The sequence below is a fragment of the Bos javanicus genome, chromosome 10 (assembly GCF_032452875.1).
Source record: "Bos javanicus breed banteng chromosome 10, ARS-OSU_banteng_1.0, whole genome shotgun sequence".
Classification (NCBI taxonomy): Eukaryota; Metazoa; Chordata; class Mammalia; order Artiodactyla; family Bovidae; genus Bos; species Bos javanicus.
The window spans coordinates 25,585,998-25,608,218 of record NC_083877.1 but is presented as its reverse complement, the minus strand read 5'-3'; the positions used below and the strand labels follow the sequence as shown (position 1 = coordinate 25,608,218).

Sequence of the window (22,221 nt, the reverse complement as noted above, 5' to 3'; positions counted from 1 at the left end):
CCATCTAGTCAAAGCTATGGTTTTTTCAGTAGTCATGTATGGATGTGAGAGTTGGACTATAAAGAAAACTGAGTGGCAAAGAACTGATGCTTTTGAACTGTGGTGTTGGAGAAGACTCTTGAAAGTCCCTAGGACTGCAAGGAGATCCAACCAGTCCATCCTAAAGGAGATCAGTCCTGAATATTCATGGAAGGACTGATGCTGAAGCTGAAACTCCAATACTTTGGCCACCTGATGCAAAGAACTGACTCATTTGAAAAGACTCTGAAGCTGGGAAGGATTGAAGCGGGGAGGAGAAGGTGACGACAGAGGATGAGATGGTTGGATGGGGACAACAGTGGATGAGATGGTTGGATAGCATCACCGACTCAATGGACTTGAGTTTGGGTAAACTCCGGGAGTTGGTAATGGACAGGGACGTCTAGCATGCTGCAGTCTATGGGGTCGCAAAGAGTCGGACACGATTGAGTGACTGAATTGAACTGAAATAATGAAGAGCATGAAAGCTACTAAATAATACTAAAACAACTAAAGAAGACTCAAAATTATAAAAATTCATTCCATATGATCTATAGATTACGTTCAGCCCCATTCAAAATCCCAACAGTTAATCTTTAGAAATTGCAAGCTGATTTTAAAATTATTACAGGTTTTTAAAAAGGCCTTCCTCAAATCCTGTCTTTAGCCAAAGGACTGGTAAAGGGGTGGCCTAGGAGAACAGAAAATCTTTTTGCAATATTCACACTACTCCAATCACCAAAGCAAAAAATGCAGTCAGCAATCCTGAATAAGGAACGTAGAGTTCCACCTCATTCAGTAGTAGTGAGACACCATTCTCTCTGAGAAGCTGAGTGGAGGGTCTAGACTTCCATTCCTGCCTGACAGTAACAAAGCACCCCTCTGAAGACTGATGATGTCAGTAGAGGCTTAATCAAAAGCCTAAATTTCTACCCTTATCCAGCAGTAATAAAGCATTTCTCCCCATGTCAGCAGAGGCTGAGTGGAGAGCATGAATTTTCACTCACACCCAGTGGAAAAAAGAGGTGTCCTTCCTTACTCCAAACCAGCAAGGTGTCATTGGAGGCCTGCTAAAATACAAGATGTAAATAAGATTTAAAAAATCATAAAATAATACCCAGTCAGTCCAGAGTACAACAACAAAAAAAACTACTTGTCATACCAAGAACCAAATGAATACCAAAATAACACCAGATGAACACCAAAATAACATTGATGTTGAAATTATCTGAAAAAGATTTTAAAGCAACTATCATACAAATGCTTCAATGAGGAATTATAAGCTTAAAACAAGTGAAAGAACAGAAAATTTCAGCAAAGAAATAGAAAATACAAATTAGAACAAAATTGTATTTCCATTGGCAATCTAAATTTCCAAGTTAGAACTTAAAAATAAAATAACTGAAATTTAAAACTAACTGAATGGGCTAAAATAGTACAAATAGAGATGACAGAGGAAAGAATATGTGAATGTGAAGATAGAACAATAGAAGCTTCCCTATCTAAACAACAAACAGGGAGAAAAGAGATGAAACAAACACAAAAGAACTCTCAGGTACTTGTGGGACAATAACAAGAGATCTGGCATTTGTATGATCACAGTCCCAGAAGAACAGAAAGAGAATGAGAATTTGTTAATTAAAAAAAAAAAAAAGGCTAAATTTCCCCCAAATTAGGTGACAGGCATAAACCTACAGATTCAAAAAGCCTAGCATATAATTCCTAACAAGATGAACCCAAAGAAAAATCACACCCAGAACATCATAATCAAACTTCTGTAAACCAGGAAAGAAGAAAACATCCTGAAAGCACGTAGAGAGAAAAAATGCATTACCTACAGGGGAATAAGAATCCAAATGTTAGATTTCTCATGAGAAATCATGGAGGCCAGAAAGAAGTGGCACACTTCAAGTGCTGGAAGAATGGTGAAACTTGAATTCTTTATCCAGAGAAAATACCCTTCAAGAAGGAAAGTTAAATAAAGACATTTTCAAATGAAGGAAAACTAAGAATTTTTGTCAACCAACCTAAGCACAAAGCAAGATCTTTGATAAAGGATCTTGAAAAAAATCTTGGGACATTTGTAATTAAGAAAAAGACAATGAAAAAAGTAAAAATATGACTAAACATAATACACTATCCTCCTCTTGAATTAAAAAACAATTCTGTTTGATGGTTGAAGCAAAAAATGAAATTGTCTGTTGTGGTTCACTATGTAAGTAAAAGAAATATTTAAGACAACTGCATGATGAAGGAGCATGGTAAAGGGATCTAAATAAGGTAGTTTTCAAAATTTTGCTCAAAATGGTAAAATAAAAATAGTAGACTGTGATCAATATTTTATGTATAATGTAATATCTAAGCAATATCTAAAACACTACCCTTAGAGGAAAACATAGACAGAACACTTGATGACATAAATCAAAGCAGGATCCTCTATGACTCACCTCCTAGAGTAATGGAAATAAAAAAAAAATAAACAAGTGGGACCTAATTAAACTTAAGAGCTTTTGCACAGCAAAGGAAACTATAAGCACGGTGAGAAGACAACCCTCAGAATGGGAGAAAATAGCAAATGAAACAACTGACAAAGGATTAATCTCTAAAATATACAAGCAACTCATGCAAGTTAATACCAGAAAAACAAACAACCCAGTCACAAAGTGGGAAAAAGACCTAAACAGACATTTCTCCAAAGAAGACATACAGACGGCTAACAAACACATGAAAAGATGCTCAACATCGCTCATTATTAGAGAAATGCAAATCAAAACTACAATGAGATATCATCTCACACCAGTCAGAATAGCCATCATCAAAAAGTCTACAAACAATAAATGCTGGAGAGGGGAGAAAGGGAACCATCTTGCACTGTTGATGGGAATGTAAATTGATACAGCCACTATGGAAGACTGTATGAAGAGTCCTTAAAAAACTAGGAATAAAACCACCATATGACACAGAAATCCCGCTCCTAGGCATATATCCTGAGGAAACCAAAATTGAAAAAGATATATGTACCCCAATGTTCAGTGTAACACTATTTACAATAGCTAGAACATGGAAGCAATCTAGATGTCCATCAACAGATGAATGGATAAAGAAGTTGTGGTACATGTACACAATGGAATATTACTCAGTCATAAAAAGGAATGCATTTGAGTCAGTTCTAATGAGGTGGATGAACCTAGAGCCTATTATACAGAGTGAAGTTAAGTCAGACAGAGAAAGATAAATATCGTATACTAAAGCCTCTTGATGAAAGTGAAAGAGGAGAGTGAAAAAGTTGGCTTAAAACTCAACATTCAGAAAACGAAGATCATGGCATCTGGTCCCATCACTTTATGGGAAATAGATGGGGAAACAGTGGAAACAGTGTCAGACTTTATTTTTGGGGGCTCCAAAATCACTGCAGCTGGTGATTGCAGCCATGAAATTAAAAGACGCTTGCTCCTTGGAAGGAAAGTTATGACCAACCTAGATAGCATATTCAAAAGCAGAGACATTACTTTGCCAACAAAGGTCCGTCTAGTCAAGGCTATGGTTTTTCCTGTGGTCATGTATGGATGTGAGAGTTGGACTGTGAAGAAAGCTGAGCACTGAAGAATTGATGCTTTTGAACTGTGGTGTTGGAGAAGACTCTTGAGAGTCCCTTGGACTGCAAGGAGATCCAAACAGTCCATTCTAAAGGAGATCAGTCCTGGGTGTTCTTTGGAAGGAATGATGCTAAAGCTGAAACTCCAGTACTTTGGTCACCTGATGCAGAGAGTTGACTCATTGGAAAAGACTTTGATGCTGGGAGGGATTGGGGGCAGGAGGGGGAAGGATTGTGGGCAGGAGGAGAAGGGGATGACAGAGGATGAGACAGCTGGATGGCATTACCGACTCGATGGACGTGAGTTTGAGTGAATTCTGGGAGTTGGTGATGGACAGGGAGGCCTGGCGTGCTGCAATTCATGGGATCTCAAAGAGTTGGACACGACTGAGCGACTGAACTGAACTGAACTGAATGCATATATGTGGAATCTAGAATGGTATCGATGAATTTATTTGCAAGGCAGCAATGGAGAAACAGACATAGAGAACAAATTTATGGACACAGGGGAGACCGGAGGAGAGAGTGAGATGTATGGAGAGAGTAACATGGAAACTTACATTACCATGTGTAAAATAGATAGCCAATGGGAATTTGCTATATGACTCAGGAAACTCAAAAAGGAGCTCTGTAGCAACATAGAGAGTGGGGTGGGGTGGGAAGGGAGATGGGAGAGAGGTTCAAGAGTGAGGATACATATGTATACCTATGGCTGATTCAGGTTGATGTTTGACAGAAAACTACAAAATTTTGTAAAGCAATATCCTTCAACTAAAAAATAAATAAGTTAAAAAAAACAGTCTAGAAAATTAGGACTTCCCTTGTAGCTCAGTTGGTAAAGAATCCACCTGCAATGTGGGAAACCAGGTTCGATCCCTGGGTTGGGAAGATCTCCTGGAGAAGGGAAAGGCTACCCACTCCAGTATTCTGGCCCGTAGAATTCCATGGATTGTATAGTCCATGGGGTTGCAAAAAGTCAGACACGGCTGAGTGACTTTCACTTTCATAGAAAATTAACAGAATGAAAACACAGCCCACAGAATGAAAGGAAATATTTGAATATCATGTAACTCATGAGGAACTGATATCCAGAATTCATAAAGGACTTCTTTAACCAACAAAAATGAAACAAATGGATTAAAAAATGGGCAAAAGGGACTTCCCTGGTGGTCCAGTAGTAAAGAATCCGCCTGCCAATGCAGGGGACATGAATTCAATCCCTGGTCCAGGAAGATCCCACATGTCATGAGGCAACTAAGCTCGTGCACCACAACTACTGAACCCAAGTCAGCTACTGAAGCCTGCACACCTAGAGCCTGTGCCCTGCAACAAGAGAAGCCACTACAGTGAGAAGCCCACTTACCACATCAAAGAGTAGCCCCCACTTGCCACAACTGAAGACCCAGCACAGCCATAAATAATGGATTTGAATAGACATTACTCCAAGGAACATATAGAAGTGGTCAATAAACACAGCCAAATGTTTAACATCATTAATCATTAGGGAAACGCAAATCAAAACCACATTGAGATACCACTTCACATTTACTAGGATGGCTGTTATCAAAAAAAGAAATTACAAGTATTGGGGAGGATGTGGAGAAACTTGAACATTTGGCATTGCTGGTAGGACTTTAAAATGGTGCAGCCAAGGTAATTCCCCGGCAGTTAAGTGGTTAGAATTCGGTGCTCTCACTGCCAGGGGCCTGGGTTTGATCTCTGGTTGGGGAACTAAGATCCCACAAGCCATGTGGTGTGACCAGAAAATTAATGGTGTGACCATTGTAGAAAATGGTGTGACAAACACCTCAGAAATTAAATAGAATTTGTGTATGATTCAGAAATTCTACTTCAAAGTACATCCATAAAAGTGAAAGCAGAAACTTGAATAGATATTTGTACATCATGTTCATAGCAGCAATATTCACAACAGTCAATAGATAAAAGCAAATCAGTGTCCATTAAGTAGATGGATAAACAAAAGTTTATCCATTATACACAGGAATAAATCTACATAAGGAGGCAGGAGACCTGTACACTGAAAACTGTAAAATGGTGATGAAAGAAAATAAAGATGACACAAACAGATGGAAAGATAGACCATGTTCTTGGATTGAATATTTTTTAAATGACCATATTACCAGGAATTCTCTGGTGATCCAGAGGCTGGGACTCCATGCTTCCACTGCATGGGGCACAAGTCGATCCTTGGCCAGGGAACTAAATAAAGTTGTGTGGCACAGCCAAAAAAAAAAAAAAAAGACTATACTACCCAAGGAAATCTACAGACAAAATTCAATGCTCATTCATGAAAAAATATTCTCAGTGAGTTAGGAACAGACGGAAGTTATCTTAACCAGATAAAGAGTATGTGTGGAAAATCTACAGCTAACATCATACTTATGGTAAAAGAGTGTGTATTTCTCTCCCCAAACTGGGAACAAAGAAAGGATGTCTGGTCTTACCACCCTTATACATCATAGCACTAGAAATCCTAGCCAGTACAAGAATGAAAGAAAACAAAAATCATATGTACTGGAAAGGAAGAAAATTCATATTTGCAGATGGCATGGCTATCTTGGAGATGAATCTATAAAATTCTCAATGCACTGAGAAAATTCATTTCCCAATGAAGCTATTAAAAACCCGAAACTACTAAATAAGAGTTCAATAAGGTTACAAGATGATGCAAGATCCAGATAACACTATAAACCCCTGACGAAAAGAAAAGACCTAGACAAAGGGAAAGCCACACCATGTTCACAGATTAAAGGACTCAACGTTGATTAAAGCCATTGATTCTCCTAAATTGATCTATAGATTTAGTACATTTCCTATCAAAATCCAAGTAAGATTTTTAACATACAAGCGTATTCTAAAATGCATATGGAAATGCAAAGGAAATAACTAAAACAAGTTTGAAAACATAAAATAGTAAAGTGGAAAGAAACATTCTACCCAATTTTAAGACTTTCTATGTAGCTGCAGTTTAAAAAACATGATATGGACAAATGGATTAATACATTGAACAATGGAACAAAAGAGAGAACTTAGAAATAGACCCATACAACTATGCTTAATTCATTTTTGACAAAAGTGCAGAAGCATTTCAGTGGAGGAAGGTATTTTCAACAAATGGTGTTGGAATAATTGAATAGCCATAGTTAAAAAAAAAAAAAAAAGAACATCCTTCAGTCTAAATCTCCCATCTTATACAAAAAATAACTTTAAATGAATCATAGATTTAACATAAAAGCTAAAACTCTAAAATTTTTAAGAGAAAAACATAGGAGAAAATTGGCAGGGCTCAGGTCCTGGTAAAGAATTCTTAGAAATGACACTGAAAGCATGATCATAAAAGAAAAAGAACTGATTACTGGACTTCACCAAAATTTAAAACTTTTTGTCCACGAAGTCTGTGTTCAGATGAAAAGCCAAGCTACAGAGTGGGGGAAAACATTTGCAAGCCATCTAAACAAAGGACATGTAGCTAGAAAATATAAAGAACTCTAAAAACTTAGCAGTTTAAAAAGTCAGTGATGAGATTGGTAAAAACATCAACAGCTATTTTGCCAAAGAGGGATGTATGGATAACAGATAAGCTCATGAGAAGATGGTCAACACCATTAGCTACTAGGGAAATACAAACAAGCAAACAAAAACAGAAAACCACTACAAACCTATTAGAAAAGTGAAAATAAAATTAAGTGACAATCCCAAATCCTGGCAAGAATATGGAGAAACTGGATGTCTCACACATTGTCCATGGGAATGTAAAGTAATACAGCATTTCTGGTAAATAGTTTGGCAGTTTTTAATAAAAATAAACATGTACATATTACCATACTACTCACCAATCACCATAAAATGTCCAGAAAAACTGATACACAGTTAATCATAGCAGCTCTGTTTGTAATAGCTCCAAACTGGAAACATTCCAGATGTCCTTAGCCAGATGAACAATTAACAAACTTGAATATCCACAGCAATAAAAAGGAATAAACTATTGATACATGTAACAACTTGGATGAAAGTCAAGGGCATTTTGCTGTTGGGGTGGGAAGGAGCCATACTCAAAACTACATACTGTCTGATGCCATTTATATAACTTCTTGAAATTTTAAAATTATGGTGATGAACAGGTTAGTGGTTTCCACAGGTTAGGGATGGTAGTGGGAGGATGGGGGAGCACACAATGAAGTGATAAATAGTACAAGTGTTCATTTGTGGTAATGGGACAGCTCTTTATAATACTGATTGGGGTGGTGGTTACATGAATTTATGCATGTGACAAAACTGTGCAGAAACAACACACATGTACAGGGAAGAACTGGTAAAATCTGAGTAAGGTCTGGAGTTTAACAGTAATATGCCAGTATTGGCTTCTTATTTTTGACAAATGTGCCATGGTAGTGTTAAGATGTTAACATTAAGAGAAATTTGGGATGAGGGATACACAAGAAGTTCTCTGTACATCTTTGCAACTTTCCTGTAAATCAAACATTAAAGTCTTATTTTTTATAAAAGAAAAATGTAATGTGATACCACTAGGCATCTTTAAGATGAGAGAGAATATAGCAGGTAGGCAAGGGTGTGGAGAATACGCTTTATCCCAGTAACTTCATTCTTAGTTTCACAACCAGAAGAAATAGATACATGTGTTCAAGAAGACATGCTCTAGAATGTTCATAGCAGCTTTATTCATAACATCCAAAATCAAAAACAGTACAAATACCTATTCACAGAATGAATAAATTGCAGTATATTTTTACAGCATAATAGTCTACAACAGTATGAACATGCAACAATAGAAATGAATCACACATGATGTTGAATCAAAAAGCCAGACACAAAAAACTACATATTATACCATTTATTTGCAGTTCAAAATCAGGCAGAAACAATCTATGGTGTCAGGATAGTATGTTCCCTGGATGGTGGTACAGTGATGAGAAGAGGGCATGCATGCATGGGGCTATATAACGCTGGTGATTTTCCAGTTCTTGACTTCTAGCTATTGTGTGTATTCAGTGTGAGAAAAGTTAACAGCTACACACAATTTGTGCACTTTTCTATGTTAATTATGCAATAAAAAGTTTACCAAAAAGGAAACACAAAGTGAGATACCACTACATACTCATTAAAAAACCTAAAATTAAGAGGACTAACAATATCAAGTGTTGGCAAGGATGTGGAGAATTGAAAGTTTCATTTACAGTTAGTAAGAATATATATTAGTATAATAACTTTGGGAAAAGTGTTTTGCAGTTATCTACTAAAGCTAAATATACACATACCATATGACCCACAAATTCCACCCAATTATATACCCTGCATAAATGTGTACATATGTGTTCTCCAAAGACAGGTTTAGGAATGTTCATAACAGTACTATCTCAAACTGAAAATAATCCAAATGTCCTTCAGTGCTGCTGGAGCCTATTAAGATTGATTATAGCCCAGTATCGTGTAAGTTAATGGAGAACAGGAGCCAGCGTATTCCAGCCTCTTCTCCCATTTCTCAGACAATTTTGGAAAGCATTACATGTTGTCTCAATAACACATCTTTATATTGGCTTTCCCTTAACTCTCCCCACGTCATTACTCCATCTCCCAGGACCAATCCCTCAATAAACTACTGCATCCAAGTGTTTTCTTGGGGAAGCCCAAACTTTCACAATACGATTCCATCCATACATACTTCAAAAACAGACAAAACCTATCTAATGGTGACAGAAGTCAGAACAGTGGTTACCTAGTGGTGTAATGACTGGAGGGGGCATGAAGTTTTCTGGGGTACTGGTATCATTCCATATCCTGATCACGGTGGTGTTTAAACACGCATGTTCACTTTACAGTCAAGCTATATGCTTAAAATGTATGCATTTTATAGTGTGTGTGTGTGTATACATGTTAATTTTAAAAATTAAAGAGTGCAGGTGTTGAAGAGTAGGAGAGCTGCTTACTAAGGTGAGAGTGGGCTATGTAAGAAAAACTGGACTTTATTGAAAGGTTAATTGCAATGGGTACATCCATCTTTCTGGATAATGCCCTTTCTCTCATCCTTGGCATCAGACAGATTATTAAGGGACTTGTTAGTGGCTAACATTGGGAGAGGATTGTGAAACAGTGGAAGCAAAGGCACTGAAGTTCACCTATTAGGAAAGCGCCTCCTTGAGATGGGCATAGGCATTACATTCTTCCAGGTGTGTTGTGAAGTCAGTTCTTCAGCCTTGCTCGGCATTCCTGCTGCCTGTTTCTAAGACTGCCTTACACTAGGCTAACTCTCCTCCATTTCTTCCTTTCTTCATTCATACATCAAACATGTATTTTTGTGTCAGATACTGTGTTAAGCACTTGGGATATATTGGTGAGCATTAATAGATGTGGTTCCTTTCATTGTTTCAACTAAAACTTATTAATCAAATAATCATACAAATTGTGTAATCAGTGCTACAAAGATTCCTGGTTCTGAGAGCCTACTGGTCTACTTAGGAAAGGTAGGGAGGATTCCTGGAGTGACACTTGAGCTAAATTCTAAGGATGAATAGAAGTTAACTATGGACAAACAAGTAAAAGTGGAGGGAGAAGAGCATGGGGAGTAGGTGGGACAAAGGGAAGTTCCATATGGTTGAAAAAGACAAAGACCAGGAGCATATGGTAGAGCAGCTGGACAGATAGGCAAGGTTAGACCACTGATGCTTTTGAACTGTGGTGTTGGAGAAGACTCTTGAAGAGTCCCTGGGACAGCAAGGTGATCAAACCAGTCAATCCTAAAGGAAATCAGTCCAGAATATTCAGTGAAGGACTGATGCTGAAGCTTCAATACTCTGGCCACCTGATGTGAAGAACTGGCTCACTGGAAAAGACCCTAACTCTGGCAGACTGAAGATAGAAGGGGATGACAGATGATGAGACGGTTGGATGGCATCACTGACTCAATAGGAGTTTGAGCAAGATCCGGGAGTTGATGATGGACAGGGAAGCCTGGCGTGCTGCAGTCCATGGGGTCACAAAGAGTAGGACATGACTAAGTGACTGAACACTTTATTAAGAAGTTTTGTCATTATCCTAAGGGCAAGTAAGGCCAGGGGAGTTTTAAGCTGAAAAGTGCCATCATTTTATTTTGAAAACACTACTGATTGGTGTGTAGTTAAGTGGACTAGAAAAGGATCAGAGTGGGTATGGTTATCCACGAGGGTACTGAGCAAGCCAGGAGAAGCATGACGGTAGCCTGGCCTGGGATGGCGGCAGTCAAGATGGTGAGAAAAAAACAACAGTTGTTTAGAAGGCACATGGGGTTTAACACTAGCTATTAATATATGGTGTATCATCTTTATTTCTAAACAGGGCAAATAATTATATGTTTACATGAGCTAGATGCAAATGTACATGTGTTGTTAACCTTGGTTGATGTTTCACTAGCACATTTCTTACCAAAAAAGGTGTGACCATGTTGCAACTGAACTGTGCCAGGATATTCTGAAACTGATAGGTGTCAATACTGCTTAAGGAGAAGAACTGAAGACTGCCATAAAATTGCCAAAAAAGAGAGCAGGGGGAGAACATGGCTAGGGAACCAATGATGAAAAAACATCCAAAGGGCTTTCCAAGGGAGGCAAAATGAAAATCAAGTGTACAGAAGACAGGCAGGAGGCTGCCATCTTCGTGGGAAAAGTTGAAAAATGACTCCAGATACACCAAAGCTAAGACAGAGCTTTCCAAGTTCTGTAGAGATTTAGGGAAAACAAAGCTTCGAGTCCCTTGTGTGAAGACTGCAGAATCCTGGAAGTGCGGAACTCTGCTGGGGGTATTAGTATTTCGAAGAAAGGTGTACATACTTACACTCAGGTGGACACAGGACAAGAAAGCACAACTGCAGGGGTGTGCTGCCACGTGCCTGATCTCAGGTGGAGGGGGAGACAATAGAGCCCTGGGAATGCACCCAGGACTTGCAGGGCCCCACCAGAATGGATCAAGTTTGTAGGCCCAGGTTAAGACGGAATGAAAACACTGACAGCAAACTCTGAGGTCATCCATCTCCAAGTGTCATGAGAAAACACAGTGAGGATGCTGTCAAAGGCTGCTCCTCTGCCCAAGGCAGGGCCGGAACACCTGTAGCTGGGAGGTCAGTCCAACATGGGGCACCTGTGAAGGACAGTACAGGCCACCACAGGACTTTCTGCAGACAACTTCCTGGCAACTAAACCCCGGCAACTTCTGGGACTCTGGGAATGACCTAGTTGCTGCTACCTAACAACTTTTTTGAAGAGTGCATATAAAATTTTGATGAAAGGTCAGGTTTGGCTGGATGGGGAAACTAACAAAAAGTAAAACACAGGTTCCAAGCAGGGAGAGAAATTTTGTGGGTGAGGCTGGGCTGGCAACTGGCTCTAGCCTGCTATTGAGCAGACTATCTGGTGTACTACAAATTCTCTGGTTAGGCTGATTTCTCCCAGAAAGACCAACAGGGTGTTTTGAAGTATGACACTGTTAGCTCTGCTTGAAGGAGCAAGTATCCTTCAAGGCAGGGTCAAAACAGGACCCCCAAAACTCCTAAACCCAAAAAATGTCCATACATCAAAGTCTAATATAAGACTTCTAAGTCTGGATGAAAACTAGTAAAGCTGCTAATCAAGGACCAAGCTGGAAATCAACAGGTTCACCTTCCTCCTACCCCCAACATGTCTCATAGTCACACCATCAATTCACTATTGTGGCTTGTCTGGGTCAATCTGTGTCATCTAACTCCCTCCGCATTGTTAAGTCCTTTTGGGAGAGACTTTTCTTTAGGACACTCCTGTAATGGTACTGCCAGGTGCTTCTCATGAATCACACACACAGCCTCAGGTACAGGGTCGAAGAATGCAGTCATTGTTCTATCCTAACAATTTTTACAAATTATTTAGCTCTTATCCAGACATTTTTCAACAATGTACTTTTCCATTGATTAGGTCTATGAACCACTCCAGTACTCGATGGACAGATGGAAAGAAAAATGGTAGATTTTTTTTCAAGAGAGTGGATTACACAACAGAGTAGGCTTGCGGTTGTACATGTTCTCATGCTAGGGAAATATTCAATTTAGGGTCCAGGGATGTCCTAGGTAATGTTCAATGTTCTAGGGAAGTCTTCAGTTAGTGCCCAGGGCTCAGTAATAAGTATTTTAAACTCCAGACATGGAACATCTTGGAAACAGTCACATGTTTAGGTAAGTTTGAGTCAGTAATCAACTATCTATTACTTGTTTAAAAACTGCTCAATATTCTCTAATACTACCCAAGAAGGCAGTCATTACATGTGACTACTCAAGTTAAAATGAAATTCCAACTCCTCACATTTTGGGGGATGGGGCTGCACAGCTTGTGGGACCTTAGTTCTCAAACTAGGGATCGAACCCAGGTCCTTGGCAGTAAAAGCCCAGAATCCTAACCACTGGACCGCCAGGGAATTCCCCACATTAGCCACATTTCAAAGGCTCACTCACAAGGCTACCACATTGGTCAAGGCATGATGAAACATTTCCATCATCTCAGAAAATTCCAGTGCACTGTGCAGCAGCTTTATTCCCTGTCTTAGGTTACAACTCCTTCCCGTTTACTTGTTTTGTCTTTTTGGCATATTCCTCATTACATTATCCCTTCTCTTTTCCTAACCTGTCTTATAGTTTTAATTTAAGTGGTGAGGAAAAGAGTCCCACTCTAGCTAACAATAGGACTTGTAATTCTTTAACACTCTCTAAACAGGTCCTGCTTTTCATACCTGGGATTCTACAATTTTTTATAATCCTGAAAGTTACTGACACAATCAGCTACAGTTTTGAGGCCTTCTCGATTAACTTAATAAAAATAACTTGGAACCTTCAAAATCCCGAATTTAATCTCTTCTCTAAACATTTGGAATTCTGCCATTCCAGTCAGGTAGCCATCTATACCCAGCCTTTTCTCTACAGCTTAACTGGCCAAATTTTTACTTTATCCCTAATGTTTCTCCAAACACTAAAAATCCTCCAACATAGTGTCCCTTATTATTCAAACATCACAGTAGAAATACCTGTTCTCTGTGAGTTACAGCACTGATAAAGCAAGTGAGGCTCTTTAAAACTACTTAGTATCCCCACTCTGCATTATTATATATAAGATTTACTCATCACCCTCATTTCTATGTCACACATGCTTACTACTGTTAACTAGTTTCTGCAAGTAATCAGGGTACTACTTTTTCTTTGACCCCTCTGAATTCAACTGAAATGCATTTTCTTGGTCAAGGTGATCTTAACTAGGGTCCCCAAATTCAAACCCCACTTTATACTGGTGCAGCTGAATTTTCCTCATACTAAATAAAAAGGTCAACTGTACAGAACTTTTTAATGTGGCCAAGTCCTTCGTTCTCCCAGGTATAGTCAGTAATGATGCTTCCTGGTTCTCTCCTGAAAATAAAATTAGTTCACCAGTGATGAACATGGGGTCTGGATACAACTAACTTAGCGACTAAACAATGGTCAGTCAGTGTGGTCACAGGCCAGCCATGTGTTCTCAGAAAAAGTACATTTTAAAAACTGATCTCTAAATAAAAGTACCCTAAAGCTTCAAGGGTATTAGATTTCATGGTATACTGAGAAGACCCATTTTTCTAAATTTTATATCCAAGCAAATTCAACACTGTATTTTGTTTTGAGCTTTCCATAGGTTTTTCAATATTTGGTTTCATATGGAATGAAAAACAGACACTTTTCATGCCTGGGCTAAGTGGGCCAGTATTTTAAAATACTGATGGCTAACAAAATAGCATCTTGGAACTTTGACCTAGAAATCTGACCCTTCTTCTAAGGATCTAGTTTATTTTCTTGTCATCGGTCATGTGCTAAATTCTGAGTTTGTGTAACATATGAGAACATATGAAACAAGGCAGTTAGAAGTATTTTTGACCAAGGTTCTAACAAAACCTACTTATATACAGTGACATGAACTACAAGGGCAGTCCACAGTCCAGCCTTTCCCTTCTATCCTACTTTGTCAACCTGTTAGATAAAGTGATTTATGGAACCTTTATAAATAGGACATGACTTCTGTCCCTACCAAGTTGTATATAAATGCCTCTGAAACAGAAGCAACTTTCTGGGAAATCTAAGGTTTGCATAAGTTTTAACAGCCCAAGCTAACCATGTTTTTGTCCTGTCCTGCTGGAAAAACTGAAGCATGAAACATAAATAAAAAGGGCCTTTCAGGACAAGGCAAGCATCACAAACCTGAAAGCGGTTTACTAAGTCCAAGTTTGGGTGCTAATTAGTACCATGCCTAAAATTAGCTTGAATGGACTGAATTAATTGAAAGTAAAATAAATGTGTGACTCTGTCCTCAGTTTTTAGGAAGGAACAGACTACAGAAGACCAGGAAATAGCTCTACAATTTTCAGTAAACACTGAGGCACAGACTCAGAATCCATTTGGTAACTGGGGCTATAAACGGCAATTAAAAAACAAAATGGAAGAGAAGACAAGTTTCATTCTCCAGCTGTTTCACTCTTGACATGTTTGAACCTCTTCTACTTAAGGATGAAACAATTCAGCACTCAACAAAAATATCAAAAAAGCTGCCAACTGGATCACAAAACATTGACAAAAAGGCTTAAGGAAGTTCCCAAACTTTTTCATTAGGCATTAAAAGCCATTTTTGCAAACAAATCTCCACTTCAATCTGAGTTACTTGTCTCGTTGATTCAACACCCACCCCAATGAAACCTAAGTTGAAGTGTATGTTGGTATGCATAATAATTACGACTCAAAGATAAATATATCTAGTATATTCTAGGGGTTTTGTGAAGGCTGCTGTGAAACAAAGAATTTGAAGTAAACAATTATAAAATACAAAAATAAAAAAATCAGGGTATTTATTTTTTCTCCAAATTCCTGGTTTAATAAGGTCTTGTTTATTTTGAGAAAAAAGGTCCCAAACATCAGGCTGTTCACAAAAATAACCCACAGTATCAACTTTAGAAAACAAATCTTAAGACTATTACACTAGTTATTTTTCTAGAGGATGCATTTAACATGCCAACTCTCATTCACAAAAATACATTGTTACATTTGTGTTGAACAGCCCCACACAGCACTCTTATGTGGGGTTTAACACACATACCTCTAACTCAAAGCTGCTCTCAGGTTCTACTCAACTAATGAGGACTGCCTTTGTTGTCAGGGAAGCAACTATTGTATGAATGGAAAGAACTGTACTCCCTGTGTAACAAGAGATTATTTTGGAGACAGTTGATAAAAACCATACATCCTTTTTATTGTTAAGTCATAAAGAGGTATCAAAATTAAGAGCAAAAATTACAGGGTAAGACTTAACGTAACTACTAGGAGGGTCAAAGGAAGTGAAAATGGGACTAGGCGCAGGGCAATATGAATTAATGAACATGGGAAGGACAAGGATGGGGAGAACAGTGAGCATGTGCTGAAGATACTAGGGGAGAGGATCTGGTGAAAATTTTGATCTTAGACAAGCGCCTAGGTAAAGAAATAATGGGACAAGATTTCTAAACCCCGCTATGTGCTTAAGAGTCATCCTCGCCATTGGCGCTGTCTCTGTCATCCTCTCCTTCCTCAGCCTCTTTTTCATCATCCTTGATCAACTCCAGCTGTGAGAAACAGACACAAATAGGATGGAGTTAGAGGCACTCCATGGGTCCCTGATCCCCCCTCCACCACCTCTTTCTTTCCTTTCCCGTGGTTTTCACCTGGTCATCCCCCCGATCTTCATTATCATCATCATCCAGTAGGTCCCCCTCCTCAGCAGAGTCATCTGCACCCCCCTCAGACTCCATCTTCACATTAGTCTCATCTTTCTTCAGGGAGCTGCTGCTCTGCTCCTCTTCTGACTTATCATTCTTCATCTCTACTGGGGATGAGAAGGACAAGTCTGTCTAGGGGCAAGTAATGTCCACAGGATGTAGACAATCCCCACTAACAGATCATAGAACTGCAGCACAAATCTAAATCCTCCCACAAAATGCCCTTCCCAATTCAAATTCCACAAGTTTCATATTCAATTGCTTTACACCCCACTATTTCAACATGTACTTGCAACTAGCTTAGGTAACTAACTCTACTCTACACCCAACAAGCAATAGGACCACTTACCTCCTTGTTTGCTCTGCTCCTTTTCAATTTTTTCCAGGCTTTCCAGTAAAGAATCCACTTTTTGTTTTATCTGGGTTAACTCCTTCTTAATGGTCTGAAGGTCATCTCCTTTCACTTAATACAAACAAAAACCTAGATTAAAATCAAATGTACCAGAAGCTACCAGATAACCAAACACAGTCCCCCTCTAGACTACACAATAGTAGTCAACATGAGATCCTTGGAGAGAAATGGAGCCTATACCAGATTGTCCTAGTAAGGGGGGTCACTGACCTTTTGATTATTAGATGAAAACCGAATCTAATGACTCTATTCCCTTAGCAGCAGCATTATTACTTTTGTAAGCCTGCTAAAAAAACCCCTCAATTCTATTTTAAAGCATTTTCTAGTTTTAGCAACATTATTTTATACACTGAATGGGTGTTGCAACTCCTTAAAATCTAATGACTTTTTCAAATTACCAGGGCCTTAAGGACAGACGGCTACCTAGAGCTGGCCCCTTAATCACTATTTTCTCATCTTCCATTATTTGACTACACAAAGTTATTTGTACAAAGATAAATTAACTGTGTTGATCTCTGAATTTCAACATACGAGAAATATCAGAACCAGAAAGCTGCAGTAATACTTACACTTTCCAGACTTAGAAGAAGATCCCCGCTGTCCACTCTTAGAATTGAAGCCACTTTTGCCCCTTCGTGAGGTGTTTCCTGATACACGCTGGCGTTTTGAGGGCACTACAGCCCGAGCAATAGGAGGAGGAGGAGGAACACGTGCTGGGTAACTGTACATCCTATTGAATACAAGGAAAATAGAATTTCTTCACAACTAAGTCAGGAAGATTCCAACAACTGTACCCTTATAAAATGATATATTATTGCCAATCATCTAGCAATTACTTCTTTTTGCTAAGTTAATTTCATTCAAAAGGCCAATTTATTCCTTTTAATACTGCAACTGCACACATACACACAATGGTTGCATTAAGCTCTGGACATAAAGGTTCCTGTGTACAATGGCATTACTTATAGAACCTTACTTTTTACAATGAATAGCCTTTGCCTTTGATCTTATTCCTTTCATGAATGTGCTACAATATTATAAGCAAATAAAGTACTCACAAATGACTACAATTAACCAACTTTGCAAACAGTGCTATTATTAGCTAAATCCCTGACATTTTCACCCACAAACGCATACAAATAATTATCACCAGTTTATAGTATTAGATTGAACCATATAAAACTTCCATGATTAACTGCTTTTGGCCTACGATAACAGGCATTTCATATGTGTTAGCTGGATGTACATACCACTATCAATTCTAACAACATTTAGCATAAGCTCCACTCAAAGAGAAGGCAATGGCACCCCACTCCAGTATGCCTGCCTGGAAAATCCCATGGATGGAGGAGCCTGAAGGGCACGGTCCATGGGGTCGCTGAGGGTCAGACACGACTGGGCGAAAGTGTTGAAATTTTAAAACCCTTATATAATGTGATGCATCTCCCTCTTATACACCTCATCAGTGGCTAGTTTTCTCTGAATTTATAACAGTCTCCAATCCTGGAAGTGAGAACATTGATTCTGCAGTCTCACAGACAATTCTTTCTTCTGCTCAACCTTAAAAATATAAAAATGTTTCTATTCTAACAAGGCAAGTAGGTATGACAGGAACATTTTTCTAATTTAAGAATATGTGTGTACTACCAAATAAGTGAAGGAATAACTTACTATTAATCCTGAAGATTTTAGTACCAACCACCCTATACCTTTCCCTCTTAAAACACAGTAGTTACTGATTTCCCATTCTGCCAAAGAATCAACCCTTGGTAAGGTTGATTTAATATTAAAACAGTCATGCTTTGTTTTAAGTTCCAATAAGGAAGTTTGAATCCTAGGAAATAAAGGTTGATTATTAAAACAGTCATGCTTTAAGTTCCAATAAGGAAGTTTGAATCCTAGGAAATAAGAAAATTTAAGATCCTATGATTCAGAAAGTAGGCTCATGCTTCTGCAGAGGTTTCTTCTCAGTAGAAGAGTATTAACTGAGCTGTTTGTCAGTTTTAATCCATTTATGGGAATTACCAAAAGAGCCACTTGGTAACTATTTATTGTAACTACTTTCTTCCATTTTTACATAAAGCTGTTTGTCTTTTGGCCCCAAATTTTCCAAAGTACAATGATCCAGAAACTATAAAATATCAGTGTTCAGAAACTACCTTGCTTTGTGATACTCTGTACAATTTCTAGGAGTAAAAAAGTGAGTTACCACACCTTTTAGGCATGAAATAGCTCATGCCTGAGCCCTGCTGGATTTAGAGATCTAACCTATCTTCCAACCCACTCACTCACGGCATCAGTCTCCAAACCAATGAACTAGCCATTCCAGATTCCCTAGGCTGTAAGGCACTGTAATTTCTTTTTTGCACCATACTTCTTCATCTTACCAGGGTATATACTGCTGTAACAAAAATGAAGAAACAGTGTATATTTTCGATTTATGTAATAGTATCATGAACATGAAGTCAAATGGTTTAGTTCTCTGAAGAAAAATGATCAACTGGTTATGCTGAAGGGCTTTTAGGGTCACAGAACTTAACTGCTGCTTAAGCAAAAATGGGCTCTCAAAAAACTCACAAACATTCCTCCAAGGAAGTTTAAGTAGACCATGCCTTATAAGATGCCAAAGCTCATCAATGTGAAACCATGAGAAAAAGAAAACAGGAAGAGAAAAACAACACCTACTGAGAGAATCTTTTTGGTTATAGAATAGATAATAGGAAGCTTCCTATAATAGCTTCAAGAACCAGGTACAAACTAAGTAACCACTTCCCCCACAATAAAGTTATACAGTAAATCATAGGAAGTAATGAAAGAGCTGAATTCTCTAATTATAAAGCCCAAGCCATTAAAAAGTCTTCATGAAAGTTAAATTGTTACTAGAGAACAAGCATTGAACACTTAAGAGAACTATGACTCCATTGAGTTCAGAACCTGGACACTAAGTGTTGGTATAAAATCTAGTCAAAAAGGCAACTAAAATATCATTTTAAATAAATCAAAACACTTCTGGACACGCATTAGCTAGTAATCTAACAGATAAAACAAACAGAACAAAACCCCTCTACCCTGTTCTCCAAGCTAAAACATGGGCATTACAAGGCCTTTATTAAATGTACAGGCATTCAAAGGCAAGCTTCTTCAATGACTAAATGTAACACAGTGACCTCTGGTCTCAGAAAACCTGATTAGTAATACATCTTAACTACTATCAAAGTAGAAACAACTAGAATAAAGTATTGGCAAAAACCTATATTCTCCAGAATGTTTACTTAATGAACCATAACTGCTTCTGGTCCTAAAAATTGGACAGATCTAGGCAATCAATTAAGATTACCGCCCCCCTTACAATACTGACTCATCAAATTCAGTTTAAACACACAATCTCATTATAATTTCATTCAAGGGTTAGGAAATATTTTTTCTCCCACTATATTATTTATTCATCTGCAACAGAAAAATCTTAAGATGAAGTTTCTTCCTGATTATCTTTGATTTTCCTAGAAAAGGGTCAGATTTTATAGGCTACTATATTTGGGGGCTTTTGGATGTCAGACACTCCCTCCAACTGTCTGCTAAAATTCTGTGAATGCTTCAGTTTACAACAATCTACAACTTATTCAACTTCAATTTTAAGTTTCCCAATATATCATCCAACGTAAACCTTCACAACACACCCCTTACCTAATATTATGCTGTACAGATTTTCTACAAAGAAAAGGAGTTTTACAACATTTATCTATCTGGCCTTGTGTGGATGAGCACTACACTGGATGAGCAGAGTTATCAACTACTGATGATACTCATGAATACAGACTCAAAGTCTTCCAGACTTCCCTGGTGGTTAAGAATCTGCGTTCCAATGTAGCACATATGGGCTCCAGTCCCTGGTCAGGGAACTAAAAGGCCACAGGCTGCAACTACAGAGCCCACGTGCCACAAGGAAAGATTCCACATGCTGCAACTAAGACCTAACAGTTAAAAATAAATAAAATTATTAAAAAATCAAGGCCTTGAGTAATTGGCATCTTTGAACTATACTCTTTAGAAAACCATCTGAAAAACCTTATTTGAGTGATTTAGGTAACTGTCTTCTGATCTTTTTAAAAAAATTACCAAATTGTTCATTAGACTGGATTGACAACACAATACCCTCAGTAGACTTTATGTCTTAAAATTGCTTTTTAGTAATTAACACAATGAAATTATCTTAAACTTATTACTGAAGACTATGGTATAAAATTCTTTTAAACACATAATTTAGGAGCCAAAAAATTTTAAAATTTACCATAATAAAATTTTAATAGTACGTATTTTTTTTAAATCTCAAAGTTTTATTTTATGAATGAGTAGACTGTTGCCTTTAATTACCTAAGGGAAAAGTGCTAAAAATGACTATGAAGTATTAGTCACTTGGTCATGTCCGACTCTTTGCAACTCTTTGCAATACAGACTATATACAGTCTGCCAGGATTCTCTGTCCATAGGATTCTCTGTCCATGGAATTCTCCAGGCAAGAATACTGGAGTAAGTTGCCATTTCCTACTCCAGGAGGTCCTCCCAAGCCAGGGATCAAAGCCAGGTCTCCCACATTCTTTACAGTCTGAGTTACTGGGGAAACTCTCCCCCCATGCCTATGTAACATGTTTAGTTCAGTTTTATATTAAAATAAAGCTATGATGTATCAATATTCACCCTCAAACCCCGTTTTCATGATGTGAAATTTACCCTGTTGACCTTTAAAATAAATCCACTAGTGAAATTATTATAATTTGTTTTATTTCTAAATTAAGAAACAATTTCTAATTGTTATTTGTAGGCACCCTTCCACAAATGTTCCCTTGATTAGTCTGGGAGAAACCAAACTGGATAAGACTACAAACACTTGTTTTGATAACATAAGGCAGAGTGTCAATTACTAATGTCAATTTACACCGTTGCACTTTATGGTCCTTAACTTTCTTTAAACTGCTCTTTTGGTCCATTAAGGATACAGCTTACCTGTACAACAGTTAAGATTAAAAACAGCAAGTACTGCTCAACTAAATGATTAAGGGACTTAATGATTAACAGGTCTGCTGTGCAGGATTCATTCAATATATAAGGGCACCAAAACATCAAATTTTAACTAACTTTTTTTCAGCTAAAGAAAAAAAAAACCAGAAAAACAAAACAAAACAAAAAACAAAAAACAGAAAAACAAAGGTTTATCAGTACCTCTGTAAGGTTTAGGAACCTTGCACCACAGTGATCAAAGCTGGGCAACACCACACACACTGATACTTACAAAGAGCAGGAATCAATAACCTCTGTATTTGTAGAATCAATGAAAGCAATCAATAATTGGCTCTGTAATCTTCTTTTGAAAAGTAGTGGTGATATTAGTATTCAGAGGTACTCTTGC

The 22,221-nt window shown here is 38.0% G+C and overlaps 1 protein-coding gene across 20 annotated transcripts in view; it reads right to left on the bottom strand.

The window, feature by feature from the left end:
• Positions 1 to 8,291: 8,291 nt before the first annotated feature.
• Positions 8,292 to 22,221, bottom strand: part of HNRNPC (heterogeneous nuclear ribonucleoprotein C) — a 52,545-nt gene continuing 38,615 nt past the window's right edge. For 12 of the 20 annotated variants that reach the window (XM_061430556.1, XM_061430550.1, XM_061430549.1 and 9 more), the window contains 4 exons: positions 17,387 to 17,547; positions 16,755 to 16,868; positions 16,352 to 16,512; positions 8,292 to 16,252 (listed from right to left, as the gene is read on the bottom strand). In XM_061430556.1, coding sequence (XP_061286540.1) covers positions 16,169 to 16,252; positions 16,352 to 16,512; positions 16,755 to 16,868; positions 17,387 to 17,547 — 520 coding nt within the window. In that variant the 3' untranslated portion in view covers positions 8,292 to 16,168. The remainder of the gene's footprint in view (positions 16,253 to 16,351; positions 16,513 to 16,754; positions 16,869 to 17,386; positions 17,548 to 22,221) is intronic. The other 8 variants (XM_061430553.1, XM_061430552.1, XM_061430560.1 and 5 more) reach the window with 1 other exon arrangement.